The sequence below is a fragment of the Paroedura picta genome, chromosome 8 (genome assembly GCF_049243985.1).
Source record: "Paroedura picta isolate Pp20150507F chromosome 8, Ppicta_v3.0, whole genome shotgun sequence".
In the NCBI taxonomy this organism is placed as follows: domain Eukaryota; kingdom Metazoa; phylum Chordata; class Lepidosauria; order Squamata; family Gekkonidae; genus Paroedura; species Paroedura picta.
The window spans coordinates 6,127,013-6,141,593 of NC_135376.1; the positions used below are offsets into that span (position 1 = coordinate 6,127,013).

General features: G+C 47.3%; 1 protein-coding gene across 4 annotated transcripts in view; it reads left to right on the forward strand.

Moving 5' to 3' along the window:
• Positions 1 to 14,581, forward strand: part of VWA5B2 (von Willebrand factor A domain containing 5B2) — a 62,304-nt gene that overhangs the window by 20,064 nt on the left and 27,659 nt on the right. For 3 of the 4 annotated variants that reach the window (XM_077348210.1, XM_077348209.1, XM_077348212.1), the window contains 8 exons: positions 3,154 to 3,324; positions 3,992 to 4,153; positions 5,684 to 5,915; positions 9,025 to 9,179; positions 11,928 to 12,059; positions 12,710 to 12,834; positions 13,406 to 13,582; positions 14,433 to 14,543. In XM_077348210.1, the coding sequence (XP_077204325.1) occupies positions 3,186 to 3,324; positions 3,992 to 4,153; positions 5,684 to 5,915; positions 9,025 to 9,179; positions 11,928 to 12,059; positions 12,710 to 12,834; positions 13,406 to 13,582; positions 14,433 to 14,543 (1,233 nt within the window). In that variant the 5' untranslated portion in view covers positions 3,154 to 3,185. The remainder of the gene's footprint in view (positions 1 to 3,153; positions 3,325 to 3,991; positions 4,154 to 5,683; positions 5,916 to 9,024; positions 9,180 to 11,927; positions 12,060 to 12,709; positions 12,835 to 13,405; positions 13,583 to 14,432; positions 14,544 to 14,581) is intronic. The other variant, XM_077348211.1, reaches the window with a different exon arrangement.

Here is a 14,581-nt window from a genome sequence, read left to right on the forward strand (position 1 = left end):
AATTTTTTCAGGAGTTTCCTGACCTGAATTTGGCAAACCAGTGAGGTTACAGTGGCCAGTGAGGGACCTGGCTGGCAACCCCAGCTGCCACTGCTTGAAGTATGGTCTGGCCTCCTGTGATCAAGGGCCCTTGTTGATATTGCATTCGGGGTACAAGACTGCTTGCAGTCTGCACTCCACCTGCACTAATTTAGTAAGACTGGAATACTAATGCCACATGGAACGAACCTGGAGCAGGGCTGCCTAGGAACTGGGCAGATGCTTTGTGGGTTCCTCCCCGATGGCCTAGATCTTTGGTGCAACACGAACCCAAGGGGAGGAGCCATGGCTCTGTGGTAGAACATCTGCTTGGTATGCAGAAGACCCCACGTTCAATCTCCAGTGAGGATCAGGTTGTAGGTGCTGGGGAAAGACCCCCAGCCTGAGATCTGGGAGAGCTGCTGACAATCTGAATCGACAGTACTGACCTTGATGGACCAAGAGTCTGGGTCAGAATAAGGCAGCTTCAGGTGTTCAGTACCTGCAAAGGACCCAAAGTTACACTACATATGTCACAATGTAAACAAATCACGTCTGACCTGTGTTTCAGATGAGTCCCGATAGATTTCATTGTCGATTGTTACTAATTCAAAAATTGCTTACTTGTTCAGTACTCTGGCATCTGGGTCTCCATTCTTAGAACTTGTAAAGACACTTTGGAAAGAAAAGAAATGCTTCTAAGAGCAATTCCCAAAGGGTATCCCGCCCTGTTCCCCCTTGCGTGGCATCAGAATGTTTCTGGCTCAGCACATCCACAAACCCAGACAGTAAGGTGCCGATACACATGCTAATCGATTTGTTTCTCGTCCAAATGCGCTGGCCAAACAGATACACAACAATTATGCACTAAAGCTCAGCATCCCCCTGTGATAACAGGTGACACCTTTGGCATTCAGGTTTTCAGTTAGTGTTGCTGGATAAGCAAATCTTTAAGAGTGCTCTAAGCGGGTCGCTGCAATGTGAGTCTGTTGTGCAACACCTCCAAGATATATATGGATGGAACTTCAGGAGAAACAGCCAGGGCAATTCCGCACAAAGGGCAATGTCGCTAAGTTGCTATTGAAAAGCGCTGCAGGCAAAAGCAGCAGGTCATGGTAACGCACACAGCCGTTTCTATCGAAAAAAAGGCTCTCCCACTAGCTCTGTTCTCCTAACGCACAAGTTTCCGGTCTCGCCGAAATCGCAACACAGGAGGCGATATTTTTTTTGTGCTTCCTCCCACCCCTGGCTGTCAATCAACCAGAACAGCCAATTAACTGTTGTGTTCATATTTACCTTTAAGAACTCTTTTTTAAAAACTCCAAAACACCAGTAGCAACGCATATTCGTTACTTCCATGTATCAGAGAGACCTTTTCCGCTGGCGTAGGAGCTGGCACTTAATCGCTTGCATGCTCTTAAAGAACCCCCCCCCCCCGCTATTCCTGGCTGAAATTATGGGCAGTGTCGAAGGGGGATGGGGGGGGGCTGTATTGTGTTTGGAAACTTTACAGACACTTGCTTGTGGAGTGATTTCAGCCAAAGAAGCAAGGCTTATTCGTTGCTTTTGCTGGTTTAAGGGGAAAAATGGCAATCGCGACACCGGAAGTGCGGTGCGAGAAATTAGGGAGGGACATTGTTTCTACCGCTACATTGTGAACGCACATGTCTTTTCCGGATGTGTTGCGGGTTGTTCTCAAGAGTCTAGCAGTTTTTCTCAAGAGTCTAACCGAAAAGCACTACAACGAAGTGATTTTTGCGGGAGTGTTGCAGGAGTGTTGCAGGAGTGTTGCTGATTGTGTACGACGTCGTGAATAACGAGAAATCTATAGCATTACACAATGGCAACACTTTGGCTACATTAACGCTGTGCGGAATGGACCCCAGAGTTGCAATCTCGCACATTCATGGGGCTCTGAGTACTTTCCTTTGGGCTTTTTGATTTCCAGAACAAGCCACAATCTTTGAGTCCATAGCAGAAAAGAGCCACACACCGTTAGAGTCCTAGAGCATTTGCATAACTCTTGAGAGAGAGAAACAGGGGTGTGTTTTCACAAGTCTGGTTCATGCTGATTACAAAGGGGTGGTGGGTGGCCCACAGTTGCCCTGATGGGGTCCTGATAGCTAGAAACAGGTACAACCAGTGACAAGAGGCAATGGAATTAACCTTTATCCATAACTGGTGAAGCTGAGTGAGTCTAAGCAGAAATTCCCCTGCAGTGCTAACTTGCAGTATCCCACAGGCCATTTGGTTTGGCTTGTTTCTGCACTGTTTAACCTCCCCAGTTTACCCCTGTTACAGGTCAAAGGTATCGTTCATTCATAGCTGCTTATTTTTCCCTGGGCTAAACCACAAAGCTTCTCATTTCCAAGAAAACCTCATCTCAGGCTTACGAGCCAACAAAACAAATCATGAAACAGCTACTTGACCAGATAGGGAATCCAGGACATTGGATAATGCATTTTCAATATGCTTTTGCAGCTGGATTTTCCTGTGCAGAACAGGAAGTACATCTGCTTCTAAAGTGCATTGAAAGCACATTATCTAAAGTGTGCAGAATGCTCGCATGTGGTGGGGCAAATTAGCCCACTTTTCACAAGCAAGTTGGAAACATTTAAATCCACCCTAGATCTCGGGACTCCTCCTGTCTCCAAAAGTCAGCGGATGACTTCCTCCAGCCAGTGTGGTGTAGTGGTTAAGAGCAGCGGCTTCTAATCTGGTAAGCCGGGTTTGATTCCCTGCTCCTCCACATCCAGCCAGCTGGATGACCTTGGGCTAGTCACAGCCCTGATAGAGCTGTTCTGACCAAGCCACACCCACCTCACAGGGTGTTTGCTGTGGGGAGAGGAAAGGGAAGGCGACTGTAAGCCACTTTGAGACTCCTTCGGGTAGGGAAAAGCGGCATATAAGAACCAACTCTTCTTCTTCAGTAATCTGACTCTTTCATCCTCACCTTCCTCACAGGGTGTCTGTTGTGGGGAGAGGAAAGGGAAGGCGACTGTAAGCCACTTTGAGACTCCTTCAGGTAGAGAAAAGCGGCATATAAGAACCAACTCTTCTTCTTCTTCCTCCAAAGCTTTGATCTGAACCTTCTGTCTTCCCTTCTGTCTTTCTTGCTTCTTCTCCTCCCCGTAGCTGGTGGGCCTGAGGAGTTGTTCTTGAAGACCATGCCAGGTTTGTACTGCCTGCCAACATGGGCCGCCCTTCCTTTGAAGAGCTCGTGCGTGAAGGCCTGTGCCAATGGCTATTCACTGGGATTCACCGCCTACCTTACTTACATCAACTTGGAGCATGAAGCTGTAGAAGGTAAGAACATCTCAGAGTCCCATGCAATGATGGTGTTAGAAGTCCTGCAATGAACCTTGATCCTTTCCTTCTGCTGTTTCAGGTCCCTGGCTCTTGTAAGCATAATCTGTAAGAACAAAAGTTTCGTTATTTTATTCCAATAGAACAGCTGTCACCCTCCGTTCTTTTTTGGAGAGTCTTCCTCACTCAATAAACCACCTGAAAGCAAACGCTCAACGGTGTCATTAAAAGGGGGGATGTGGAAAGGTATAGCCCAGCCAAATAGGTCTCAGAAGCTAAGCAGGGTCAGCCCTTGAATGGGAGAACCCCCAAGGAAAAGACTCCAGATGGCCTTGGCCAACCACCTCCGCTTCTCATTTGGAAGACCCTTGCTGGGGCTGCCATAACTCGGCCACCACTCGACAACACTTTACACGCTTTACACTTGGATGAGTTGCATGAATATAATGTTGTAGATTAAGATGGAGGATGGGCTGGTGGGCGGGGCTAGCGTGAGGCCCACCACTGCTGCAGCAGTTAGAAGAAGGAGGCAGACCAGCTCTGGGGTGGAGGACGGGCAAGCCTGAACACGAGGGTGAACTATCTGTGGGGGATTAAGGCGGTGCCAGGCTCTCCAAGATGGCGACTACCGGACGGGCAGGGAATTGAGGCGGTTTCCATTGTACAGGAGTATTTGTTTATCCGCTGGAGGAGTCAGAAGTGGTGGCTGGCTTTGAAGCTGTGACAGGAAGCAGAAACCTCACCTTCCAGATCCAAAACCGGCACCGGACGGAGGACTGCTGCCTTGACTGTAGCTCCACTTTGAACCAGCCTCTTCGCTGCACCAGTGGTAAGTGGGGGGTTGCTCCTCTTCTGCAGGGTTCTGACCCCAGTACTGGCGACAGTAATAGACCTCCAGCCTACTGGAGCCCACAAGCAGTCCTGGAATACTGACACAGCAAGATGGGCACATCCGCAAAATGGTTGCCATAAAATGGCTGCCATGGGAGGTGGAGTCAATCCCAAAATGGCTGCCACAGCATACTTTAGCCCTATAGAGCTGCTTCCAAAGCAAAATGGCCACCACAGGAGGTGGGACCAGTTACAAAATGGCTGCCGCAATTTACCTTTAGTCACATCATGAAGATCCTTGGGCTGTGGTGAAAGCTGCTGCTGAACTAATACTTTTTTTAAAAAAATCTGCTCAGCCAATCCAATTTCCAGTGACCAATCAGAAGCCTTGCTGGACAAAAGCCTCACCTAGCCCCGCCCACTTACTAAAAACCCTTTAGTAAGCATCAGGAAAGATATCAATCAACAGGGTCATGTTGGGGTAAGGTGACCAGATTTTAACATTGGTAAAGCAGGACAACATTGACCGGGGAGGTTCTTGATTAAAAATGTGGTCTCTATGGAGCCACAAAAAGTTTCATAGAATACATAGAATGCAAAAATAGTATTGTAATATATATATTTTTAAATTTCAACGTAAGTACAATTTGCCAGGTACCCCCAGATGTCCCTCCAAAAGTGGGACAATCTGGTCACCTTATGCTGGGGACTCTTGCCATAGAAGGTTCAGATCAAAGCTGAGACTCAATTCAAACAGGCTTGGAGCTTTTGTGTGTGGGGGGGGGAGGGTTGGGATAAACTGTGAGATTAAGTAAACCGCCGTGCTTGGTGTCGTGGTTAGGAGTTCGGAGTTCTAATCTGGTGATCCAGATTTGATTTCGCGCTCCCCCACATGCAGCCAGCTGGGTGACACTTTCTGTTCCTATGGCTTCTGGACTGTTGTTGTTGTTTGCTTTATTGCATGTTTTTCACTACCTTTTCTGTAAGCATTTTGTGCTCTCTAGTGGTCCATTTGATATTACATTGCTGTATGTCTGAAGAGGTAATATCAAATGGACCACTAGAGAGCACAAAATGCTTACAGAAAAGGGGGACCCCCCTCCCCGCGCATGCATGCACATGCGAAGCAAATGAGATTGAGAAAGACACCAGTGGCACAGAGATTTAGGAGCCTCCCCAATGTGTAAACCAGGGGTAGTCAAACTGCGGCCCTCCAGATGTCCATGGACTACAATGCGATGGACTGCGATATTGGACTGCGATATTGGACTGCGATATTGTTACCCGCCACGAGCCGCAAGGGAGTGGCGGGCTATAAATCTAATAATAATAATAATAATAATAATAATTCCCAGGAGCCCCTGCCAGCAAATGCTGGCAGGGGCTCCTGGGAATTGTAGTCCATGGACATCTGGAGGGCCGCAGTTTGATTACCCCTGGTGTAAACCATGGCACATTGAAATAGTTTTTGAGAGCATGCCTTGAGTACAAAAGACTCTTCTCAACTCTCCGTCTTCTTTTTATCCAGGTCACTTGATCCTCGACGAAGACTTGGCACGTTCCATGTTCATCATGAGCACTGGCCCCGTCGGGCCCTCGGAAACCTTGACGGTGGTCTTCACCAGCAGCCAGGAGTTGGCAACCCTGCCGAACGGCGCCCTTCGTGTCCTCTTCCCCTCCGTGCTCACGCCCGTCGTCTTATCTGTCCCCGAAAGTGAAAGTGAGCCGGGAGGCTTGTGTGACGACAGGTTGGCCCTATGGTGATTTTCATGGCTTCCTTGGAGTTTATGCCCTGTGGCAGGGCAAGTGGGCTGAGAAGGCCGCAGAAGATGATGCTTACTCTGGCAGGCTGTTAGCAGTCCAATATCGCCGGATCCAGGGGTCCCCAACTTTTTTCAGCCTGCAGGCACCTTTGGCATTCCGACATAGAGACCAAACTGACCTCAACCGAAGACAGGGCTTTTATGACCCTGGCCCAGCCTTGCGGAATGCTCTGATGAATGAGATCAGAGCCCTGCGGGACTTTCAACAACTCTGCAGGTCTTGGAAGACAGCATTAGTGATGTCTCCCATCACTGCCCCAGCAGTTTCAAGAAGGAGGCAGATCGGCTCTGGGGTGCAGGATGGGCAAGCTGAATGGGCATACGGTTGAGGTCTGAAGTATCATCTAAATTAATTGGCCTCCCTGTCTGACACCGCCAGGCTGAAATCTAGGGACACTGCTGCTGGCAGGATAAACGGAGAACGGCAAAAAAGGTTTTTGGAGGATTCTTCCCTCAAGGATAGCTTGAGAGGGCAGCCATATTGGGCTACAGTTGAACAACTAGATTTGAGTCTTTGGAGATGAACAAGGAGCTCGGAAGAGTCAAAGCTCGTGCCACCAAAATCTTGTTCAGTAGGAACAAGTAGAAACGGAGGTCATTCTCAAAGGGCCCAAGGTTCCCCATCCCTGCTTGGGTCTGACTAAGGGAGCTTTGTCCCTCAAGAGCTCATTCCCCAAAAATCTTGTTGGTCTTATTTAATTGTCTATACCACCCCTTCTGGTGTATACCTGGTTGGGGCAGTTTGCATCATTAAAAGCCAGCAATACCATTAAAAACAAGCAAAATTACATCAACCTGCATCAGCTAGAAGCCTTAGTTTCTGTATCCTCCTTCTCTAGGGGTGGGTTAATCTCAGGGAAGGCCCTTTTGATGATGTCATGAGCCATTTACTGGCTCCAGCCAAAAACCTGGCAGAAGCACTCTGTTTTCCAGGCCCTTCAGAACCAGAAAGGATTGGGGAGGAGAACAAAGATGACACAAGTTTGGGAATATGTCTGTGACGTGTTTAGGGTGGAGTTTCTCCTTTTTTAATTGTCTTTTAAAAATTGTGGCCAGTGGGCTGAAGAGCCAAAGAAAAGTTGCCACAGTTTTTGCTAAGAATCTGGAGCAGATGTTCAGGCAGGGTGGTGTATTGGTTAAGCAGCATGGGGTAATGGTTAAGACCAGCAGTCTCTAATCTGGAGAACCAGTTTTGATTTCCCACATCTCCTCCAGGTGCAGCCAACTAGGTGACCTTGGTCTAGTCCCAATTCTCTTAGAGCTGTTCTCACAGAGCAGTTCTGTTAGAGTTCTCTCAGGCCCCCCTACCTCACAGGTTGTCTGTTATGAGGAGAGAAAGGGAAAAGCCTTTGTGAGCTGCTTTGAGACTCCTTCGGATAATAAATAGGGTGTAAACCGCACACACTAGATAATCCACTTTCAATGCACTTTAGAAGTAGATTTTCCCGTTCTGCACAGGAAAATCCAGCTACAAAAGGACATTGAAATTGTATTATCCAATGTGTGTGGAATGGGCCCGGCTCTTCTTCTCAGCATCTGGCTTCCCGTGAGTTACTCAGTCTATGAGGGTTTGGTGCTGGATTGGCTGTTTTGGTATTGCTAATCTTGTGTCTCTTTGCCACAGTGATGGTTTTGCTGAGAGGGGCAGTTTTACATATCCAGTAAACCAGGGGTAGTCAACCTGTGGTCCTCCAGATGTCCATGGACTACAATTCCCATGAGCCCCTGCCAGCATTTGCTGGCAGGGGCTCATGGGAATTGTAGTCCACGGACATCTGGAGGACCACAGGTTGACTACCCCTGCAGTAAACAAAATCAGTCAGTGGAAGCAAGAATTCATCTTGTAAACCTGCAGATTAGTACCCCCGCCTTTCTCCCCAATGGGGACTCAAAGCAGGCTATATTGTACTCTCCATTTTATCTTCACAACAACCTTGTGAGTTGGGTTTGGCCCTACATATGTCACTGGCTCGAGGTCTCCCAGTGAGCTTCCCAGATACGAATGGAGATTCGAACCCAGGTCTCCCAGATACTAGTCTGACACACTAACCGCACTGGCTCTCTCTCTCTCTCTATATATATCTCATAAGGCCTTCCCCTTTACTAATTCTCATTCTCTTGAAAAGCAATTTACATCACCCCAAAGTGGTATGCTGAGAATGTTGGACTGAAAGGGACTGGGCAGAGTTAGGTATGCAGGAAAACCCTTGCAAAAATACCACAAAAATGCCCTAGACTCATGACTCAGTTCCCACATAATGTGGTTTTGCAAAGCTGTTGAAAACAAGCCCTTTAACGTGGTTCCCTTGCAATTTCCTTGCTCTTTATTCTTTCAAAAGTATCCCAGTGGGAAAGAGATGTAAAAACAGAATTTCTCTGTCAAAAAATGATGGCCATTCCATGCTGCTATTGCTCATGGGAACAATAGAGCTTACTTCAAGCTCTTAGTGAGATTTCCCCTCTTTATTTAAAAACATCTCAGTCCAGGATTGCATTTGCATTTTCCAAGCTAAGCCTGGAAGTAAAATCCATGGAATAAGTTCCTGGCCAATATATCCTGTGCTGCATAAGAGAGCCAGTTTGGTGTAGTGGTTAGGAGTGCAGATTTCTAATCTGGCGAGCTGGGTTTGAATCCCCGGTCCCCACATCCAACCAGCACTGAGAAAGCTGTTCTGACCAAGCAATAATATCAGGGCTCTGTCAGCCTCACCTCCCTCACAGGGTGTCTGTTGTGGGGAAAGGAAAGGGAAGGAGACTGGAAGCCACTTTGAGACTCCTTCGGGCAGAGAAAAGTGGCATATAAGAACCAACTCTTCTTCTTCTTCAGTAATCTAAGGGCTCTCTCAGCCTCCCCTCCTTCACAGGGTGTCTATTTTGGGGAGAAGAAAGGGAAGGTAAGCCGCTTTGAGACTCCTTCGGGTATAAGAACCAACTCTTCGTCTTCTAATGGATCATTTTCAGATCTGTCAAGATAAAGGCCATATATATCTCTAACCTTCTCAGGCCAGGCGGGTCTAATATGTGATTTTTCCCTGTTCTGCCTCAGTTCCACCAGTTGTTTTCGATCCAGCGGGCTGAAGAGTGAGCAGTCTTTCCTCCTTCCCCCCAAAGACACCGACATCTTCAAGGGGGACGTCCACAATCCCTTCCCTTACGAGTTCAGTTTTGAAATGCTGGTTAAAGGACCCTGCTTGCTCGCAGGTATTTGCTTATAGTATCTATTTGTTGGGATATTTGGTTAGTAGAGTTTTGCCTAGTCATAGAAGCATAAGACTCAGTGCAGCCAATGCATCTCCCAAGAAGTAGATTGCCCAAAAGGTAAACGTACGCTTATTCAGGTAGATCCAGTTCACGTTTAGGTTGCAGCTGAAGGAAGAGGAAGAAGCCCAACAGAAGAAGACTTTCCCTGTTGCAAATGGCCAGCTCCTCTGGCATCATGTGTGTGGGAGTATAAGAGCATTGTTTTTACAGAAGGGACCTGCAGTGACATATGTCTCTAGGGAAGGCCATGTGAAGGAAGGGAGAGGGGGAAGCGGGAGGGAGGGTTCACAGAGAAGCTCCCAGGCACCCCGTTAAAGCAGATAACACCTATGCACACTTAGAGTGATGTAACACACAGACCCCCCAATGTCCAGGCATGTGAGGCCAAAATCTATAACACGGTGACACACTAGTATGTGTGCATAGCAATCTCCTTTCTGCACAGATACCCCTTCTATTCCCAGCAACCTGCACCACCAAAAAGGGAACTGGTCATGTTATGGTACTAGCATGGTTTGCTGAGCCACAGGTCCAAATGCTACCTGCTGAAATGTGATCCAAAAACTGGGGAAATACCTGTTTCCATTGCAGGGTATCCAGCTCCAGGTTGGAAAATATCTGAAAATGTTAGGGGTGGAGCCCGAGAAGCACGGGATTAGGAGATTGTTTGCTTGTGTATATAAATTGGGGTTTTCTGGAGGGTTGTTGGTTCAGTCCATGGCTCCGTTAACCTCTTGTGATGTCATAAAAGGTAAAGGTATCCCCTGTGCAAGCACCGAGTCATGTCTGACCCTTGGGGTGACGCAGACTCAATACGGGGTGGTTTGCCAGTGCCTTCCCCAGTCATTACCGTTTACCCCCCAGCAAGCTGGGTACTCATTTTACCGACCTCGGAAGGATGGAAGGCTGAGTCAACCTTGAGCCGGCTGCTGGGATTGAACTCCCAACCTCATGGGCAAAGCTTTCAGGCGGCTGCCTTACCACTTTGCGCCACAAGAGGCTCTTGTGACGTCATGCTGGGGTCCTAATAAAGACTCTCAGATCTGCCTCTCCTTCAGAATCGGACAGGGTTTGCAGCTGTCCGGGACCTGTCACCTTTCTGTTCACCTAATCCAGCAGCTGGCTAATTAATACACCAGCTAGCATTCTGCACACATAGGATAACGCACTTTCAATGTGCTTTGGCAGCTGGATTTTCATGTGCGGACCAGGAAAATCCACTTCTAAAGTGCATTATCCTATGTGTGCAGAATAGGCCCAGGTCTCTTCTCACAACCTTTATCCACAAAAGCCAAGAAGAGCTGGACTTTGCCTGCCCCCCACCTTTGCCCCCTCCCTGATGCCAGAAATCGTGATGCTAGGACAGTGGGTGACAGTTTTTTTGCACTAAGTGGGTCCAAAGGAAGTCGTGGTGAATGAAACCGTTTCGGAATTGCTTTGCACGATTCACAGCCGTGGGTGAAGGATTTATAGAAGCTCATTGGAAGAGGGCAGATTGTTTTAGAACAGGGTAAAGGAAGAACCAACATCATTTTAAAGTATCCTTGTATACCTATCTACCTTTTATTAAAAGCCTTTTTTTTTTGCTGAGCCGAATATTTTCTCTAATGACAGATGGATGTGGGAGAGATGGAGGGGCCTGGAGGGAGGGAGGCGGAAGAAGCTTTGTAGAACCTGAAGCAAGTGCTTGAGACAAGCACAGGAATTAATCCCATTAGGACTTGGCTGCCGTCCCTTCCTTTCTTAAGAGGCTGCGCTCCAGGCTGCTGCAGACCTCGGTCTAGTAAAAGTGTCTTCTGTGCTGAAGAATGGCTTTTGTGCCGGAAATAAAAACTGGATGATTAATATTATCTCCCTCAACAAAAGGTCCAACATCTGCATTTTGCGTAAAGCTTCTTGGCTACTGAGGTTTGCCGTGAATTATCATTTTAAGCATTTATGAACATAAGAAGAGCCCTGCTGGATCTGGCCAGTGGTCCATCTAGTCCAGCATCGTGTCTCACACAGTGACCCAGAGGCTGAGGCCTGCCCCTGATGTTACCTCCTGGCTTTGGGATTCAGGGGCTGATTGCCACTGAATGTGGAGCTTCCCCATAGTCACCAATAGCCATTGTTAGACTTATCCTCCATTAATCTCCATTAATCTCCAGTAATCCCCTTTCAAGCTGTTCATTCCTGTGGCCATCACTATATGGCAGCGAATTCTACATTTTAATCACTCTCTACCTAAAGTAGTATTTTATTTTGTTTGTCCTGAACCCACTGCCCATTAGCTCGACTGGATGGCATCAAGTTCTACGGGTATTTTGGGAGATGGAGAAAAAATTCTCTTTGTCAACTCTCTCTACTCCATGCATAATTTTTATCAACCTCTCTCATGTCCCCCTGTAAGTGTCTCTTTTCTAAAATGAAAAGTCCCGGATTCCTCTGCCTTTCCTCCTATGGAAGGTACTCAACCCACTAATCATGTTAGTTTACTTTTTCCAGCTTTGCCATGTCCTACTGAAGATATGGTGTAGTTATGAGATTGCTTCAGGCCCCATCTGAAGGTTGGTGATCCCAGACCCCACTCAAGTATACTATGAACTGACAAAGTGTCTTCTTCTTCTTCTTCTTCTTCTTCTTCTTCTTCTTCTTCTTCTTCTTCTTCTTCTTCTTCTTCTTCTTCTTCTTCTTCTTCTTCTGCAGGATTGGAAAGCCCATCCCATGCGCTTCAAGCTGATGCCAACCCACATGCCAACTCTGCCTCAACTATATGCATTACCTTGGCAGAGAAGCACAAGTGTGACCAGAACCTGGAAATTATCCTATATCCTTGTGGTAAGACAAGTCTTTCCGAGCTGGAAAATGGTGTGATTTATTTACATTAGCCCGGAACTCCATGGTCCACCTAAGAGATGGAAGAAACCCTTAGGGAAAGCAACCCCATGGTCTTAAATTAATTGACTGCCCCAGATCTATAGTAGAGGGAGTACTCTAAGTTTGGGTTGGATCCCACAATTCTCTTCTGCCAAGTGACACATGAACACCGGAAGATGCCTTAGAATGCTTAAAAGATAGTTACATTGCAAGCCCCTGTGGCTGGCTCAAGCAGACTACATGTCTACACATCAGCAGAGAGCTTTAACAGCTGCTGCTCCTTGCTTCAAAAGCACACACTGATCAGCTCTTTCTCTTCTGGAAGAAGAAGGAAATGGGAGGGAGCCCACCTCAAATAAAGGAAGCCCCAGAGCACATGCTTGGGTTTTTTTCAACTGCAACCTCAGTGTGACCACTAGACGTCACTAGTGAACTCATAGGTAGGTACAGCTCAGTTGCTTAAACAGCACAACAGCCCTTCAAGGCTGACATCACCAAATTAGTTGCCGATTGCAATTCCCACAGAGACAAGCTGGGTCTGAGCCTCCAGCTTCCCACAGGCCAGCCCTTCGTGATTCTCTTGTGCATCTTTTCAATTTTGTCCCTTCAAGAGCCTCATCACCCACACCTCATCATTGAAGAGGGTGCCATGACCTACCAGGAGTACGAGGCTCACATCAGGAACCGCCGGGACTATGCGCAGATTGCCAAAAAAGACAGCAATGGAGAGAGACAGGTAATCAGCTGGGAAGAGGAATTTTCTCTCGGTGGTTGCTGTTGTTAAATTTATATACCGCCCTCCCATGCAATTCAGGGCGGTGTACAACATACGTTCATATCAATAAAACATGGATCTTAAATAACTTCAAACAATAATAAATCATAGCGCTATAATCTCAGCATCCCAGTACCACCAAGCAGCATTCTCCAGGGGGGGTTGTTCAGAGGAGGCCCATTTCATGTCATTGGGAATCACTGGCCCCAACCAGCTTGGTGGAAAAGCTCCATCTTACAGGCCCTGCATTGCCGGGAAATGACCAGGCCGACAGCTCCAGAAATGTTCTCCCTAAGATATTAGCATTTCATGATCAAGGAGTTTTGAAGCAAGGAAGCATTTTTTAAAATTCACAGTATGGTATATGGTTATGGACCCATAGAACAATAAAAAGCAGTAAAAGCAGTAAGGACAATAAATTCATAATTGTTTCATATTGAATGAGCAGCGTAATTGAGCTGCCAAAAAAAACGAGGGCATCAAAGGATAAGTGGAAGAACAGGTTGACTTTCCGCCTCTCCCTTGCTTCCAGGTGGCCTTTATTCAGAAGAGGTTCCACAAAGACATCTTCCACAATCCCGTCCTGATGCTGAACTTCTGCCCTGAGGTGGGCAGTATCGCCACTGACTTCCAGACTGTGACGCGGGAAATGCTTTTCCTCATAGACCGAAGTGGAAGCATGTGTGGCTCAAGCATTGATGGGATCAAGGTAACAAACACAGGAGGGTGGGCATCTAGGGAAACCTGACCCAAAAATAATATTGCAAGAGTTGAACAGATAGAAGAGGTGGCCGTGGCTCAGGGGCAGAGCATCTGCTTGGCAAGCAGAAGGTTCCAGGTTTGATCCTCAGCATCTCCAGTGGAAAGGAATAAGTAGTAGGTGATGTGGAAGATATTTGACTGCGACCCTGGAAAGCTACTGCCAGTCTGATTGGGCAGGACTAGCTTTGATGGCCCAAGGGTCTGATTCAATATACGGCAGCTAAAGGGTAATTAACTAGGATCAGCTGTAGTTAGTTCTTGGATTGTAGGCCATCAAAGAAGCAATGAAAATCCACTTCTGCTCTTGAAAACCAGTTGCCATAAGTTGGATGCAATTTGATGGCACTTAATTATTAATTACACCTTGCCCTGGATAGCCTGATCTCAGAAGCTAAGCAGGGTCAGCCCTGATTAGTACTGAGATGGAAGATCACCAAGGAAGTCCAGAATTTGCCACACAGAGGTAGCCAATGGCTTCAAGAGCGGTCTGGATAAAAATATAGAACAGAGGTCCTTCAGTGGCTATTAACCACAAGGTATAGGTGGAAAACTCTGTCTGGGGCAGTGATGCACTACATTCTTGGTGCTTGCTTGAGAGAGACAAGGATGGGAAGGGTTCTGAAGTTCTGGCCCTGCTGGTGGACCTCCTGATGGCACTTGGGTTTTGGCCACTGTGTGACAGTGTTGGACTGGATGGGCCATTGGCCCGATCCAACATGGCTTCTCTTATGTTCTTATGATAAACCTTTTCTACTTTGTAGTCTCTAGTAGTGACCCCCCTCCTTCTTCCTGTGCAGGATGCTTTGTTGGTGGCCGTAAAGAGCCTTCCTTCCAACACCTTGCTGAATATTGCTGGCTTTGGCTCCAGCATCAAGCCTCTCTTCAGAAACAGCAAGCCCTGCAACAGTGTGAGTAAGCTCTGCATTGTAGTTTCACAGCCAACCTG